At 42.6% G+C, this 2,702-nt stretch overlaps 1 protein-coding gene across 1 annotated transcript in view; it reads right to left on the reverse strand.

Moving 5' to 3' along the window:
* Positions 1 to 1,686: 1,686 nt before the first annotated feature.
* LOC108762541 (uncharacterized) overlaps positions 1,687 to 2,702 on the reverse strand; it is a gene marked incomplete at its 3' end in the record, with an annotated part of 3,234 nt that continues 2,218 nt past the window's right edge. The window contains exon 2 of the mRNA XM_018509581.1: positions 1,687 to 1,848. Within this exon, the coding sequence (XP_018365083.1) occupies positions 1,687 to 1,848 (162 nt within the window). The remainder of the gene's footprint in view (positions 1,849 to 2,702) is intronic.

Raw genomic sequence — 2,702 nt, forward strand, 5'->3', positions numbered from 1 at the left:
CAATCTGAAACGCGTGTACAACGATCACGTGAATACCGACATGCCGTACGAGAATTTCTGCGATTTATGTCGTAAATGTTGGCAGCAAAAGTATGGATTTTTAGTAATTGACAAGGACAGTGCGCTTACCGATGGGCGATACAGAAAAGGATTTAATGACTTTGCAATACTGTAATGCGATCAGTTGATATCGATACGTTGACATGGACGACAGCAAAGATCGTGAGAAGGTAGCGAAGGAGATTGCGAAAACGAGTGATTCGATTCGCAAAAAGTACCGCGCTTTGAAGACTGGTAAAATGGAGGAGGACGTCGCATTGGAGAGCCACTTCAAACCTATTATCGACCCGCTGAAACAGATTGTCGAAAACACCGTTGACTTCTCCAAGGATCCTATCATGACCGAAACAATCTTTTCGGGGGAAGACGAGGAACCAAAACCCAAAAGGAAACGACTGAGTGCTCTGTACGACAATCCTATACAGGCTTCCACGCCTGTAAAATCAGTGTTGAATCGATCGAAAACCGTACCACCCGCTTTGAACGAAATGTCTGAAATACCACATCCACCCGATTTATCGATCATGTTCCCTCCGTCGAAGAAATTTTTGAGGTTACCGATGAGCCGCTCGTGACATCTATTCGACACTTGCTTCAAACATCCGAGGGTCAGGAAGAGTTGCAAACAAACTATGGTCCGTTAGGACAGAAATATATGAAAACGGTCCTGAGCGGTAAGAAAGCCGTCAACATAGACGTTGTGTATGGAGTTTATTTCAGCGACGAGGGAACGATGCTCGGTGACAAACGTATCACCTTGCACAAAAACGATGATATAATTATAGATGGGAAAAGATATGATGGAACAGCGGGCCTGTACGAGTTAATTTTCATGAAATTTCCCAACGAAAGTATTTGTACGGATGACGACGTACACACCTACAGAAGCATTCTGCTGACGACAAACGCTCACAGACGCGGTCATAGCCCGAGTAATCAAGTAATGGGTGGTAAAGGATACAAGTATAAGAACATAATAGCACCATTGGTGTCGGATAAAAAAGTTGGAACGGGAATAAACAAAAAAGCGGATTTACCGCTTACAATGACACTAAACGATAACAAGATCGATTATATCCATTGGGATGATCCCAACGAAATTGTCGATCGTTTGCGATTGCTCGAGGCCTCGCGCCAGGCTGGTCACAATGGTCACAACGAGATTTTGTCGATTATCGAAGAGCTTCGCGAAGCCGGTCTGATTATAAATTAACCTCGTTCTACGCACATCATTCAGTCGACATCGCAATGCCGATCAACAAGTTTGGACTATCACTTGGAGGAGGAGGAAGCGAATCGTACTATCAATGGCGTGGATTGCTCAGAAATTACGTGCGCGATAACGCTCTTTGTATAGTTGCAGGCGACTTTGACGCAAAGTCGCGCAAAATTCGACGAATAGCGCTATCGGTATATGATGCTGACGCAGCAAACAAGCGATACGTGCAGCAGAGTGTTCAAGATTTGAAAGATCGTCTGAACGAAATCGAGAGGAAGATTGCAGCCTTACAAAATAATGTACAGGTTTTGCTAAAAGAATTTGAAAAGACGATTCGAGAAGTACATCGTGCCGAATAATTATTTGCAATGTCTGAGAAACAGCTGCTGGTTAATGAATTGCACGCTCCGGCGAGAAGAAATTTTCCGCGAAGACACGTCATAGTACATGGATACGACGATCTGTGGCAGGCGAATGTGGTCGAGATGCGTCCATATACACGATTCACCAGAGGTTACCACTACATTCTTATTATCGACGTGTTGAGTAAGCATGCATGGGCCGTGCCGCTTAAAGCCAAGAGTGGATACGATGTGACGAATGCGATCGCAAAGATAATTCGAGACGATAAAAGATGTCCGAAAAATTTGCAGACCGACAAAGGAAAGGAATTTTACAACTCGGATGTGCAGAAACTCTTGAAGAAGCACAACATCAACCATTATTCTACGTATTCCGTAATGATAAATAAATGAAGGCGTCGGTCGTCGAACGGTTCAACCGTACGTTGAAGAATGACATGTGGAAACAATTTACGCACAACGGAAATTATAAATGGATTGATATCCTGCCGCGTCTCGTATTAAATTACAATGCTCGCAAGCATCGAACTATCGGTATGCGTCCCGTCGACGTTACCCCCGCGATCGCCGACAGACTCTTAATTACGGTTTACAATCGCGTAAAGATTGCTGCACCTGCACGGTATAAAGTGGGTGATTCGGTACGCGTGAGCAAATTCAAGACAGTCTTTGATAAAGGATACACGCCGAATTGGACTATGGAGGTCTTTAAAATTATTAAAGTGCAGCAAACTAATCCAGTGACGTATCTATTGCAAGATTCTCGCGGAGAGCCTATCGCTGGAGGATTCTACGAATACGAATTGCACAGCGTCGCTAATCCCGACGTGCATCTCGTCGAAAAGGTGTTGCGCAAGAGGGGGAATGAGGTTTACGTGAAATGGTTGGGATTTGACAATTCACACAATTCGTGGATACGTAAAGACAATGTGTTGTAAAACTTATATTTATTATACAATATACATCTAAATATATATATAAATATGTATTATATATATATACTATAAATATCACTTACATATTATATAAAATACAATATAAATACGTATTATACATATTAT

This window comes from Trachymyrmex cornetzi, unplaced genomic scaffold, assembly GCF_001594075.2.
Source record: "Trachymyrmex cornetzi isolate Tcor2-1 unplaced genomic scaffold, Tcor1.1 scaffold306, whole genome shotgun sequence".
NCBI classification, from domain to species: domain Eukaryota; kingdom Metazoa; phylum Arthropoda; class Insecta; order Hymenoptera; family Formicidae; genus Trachymyrmex; species Trachymyrmex cornetzi.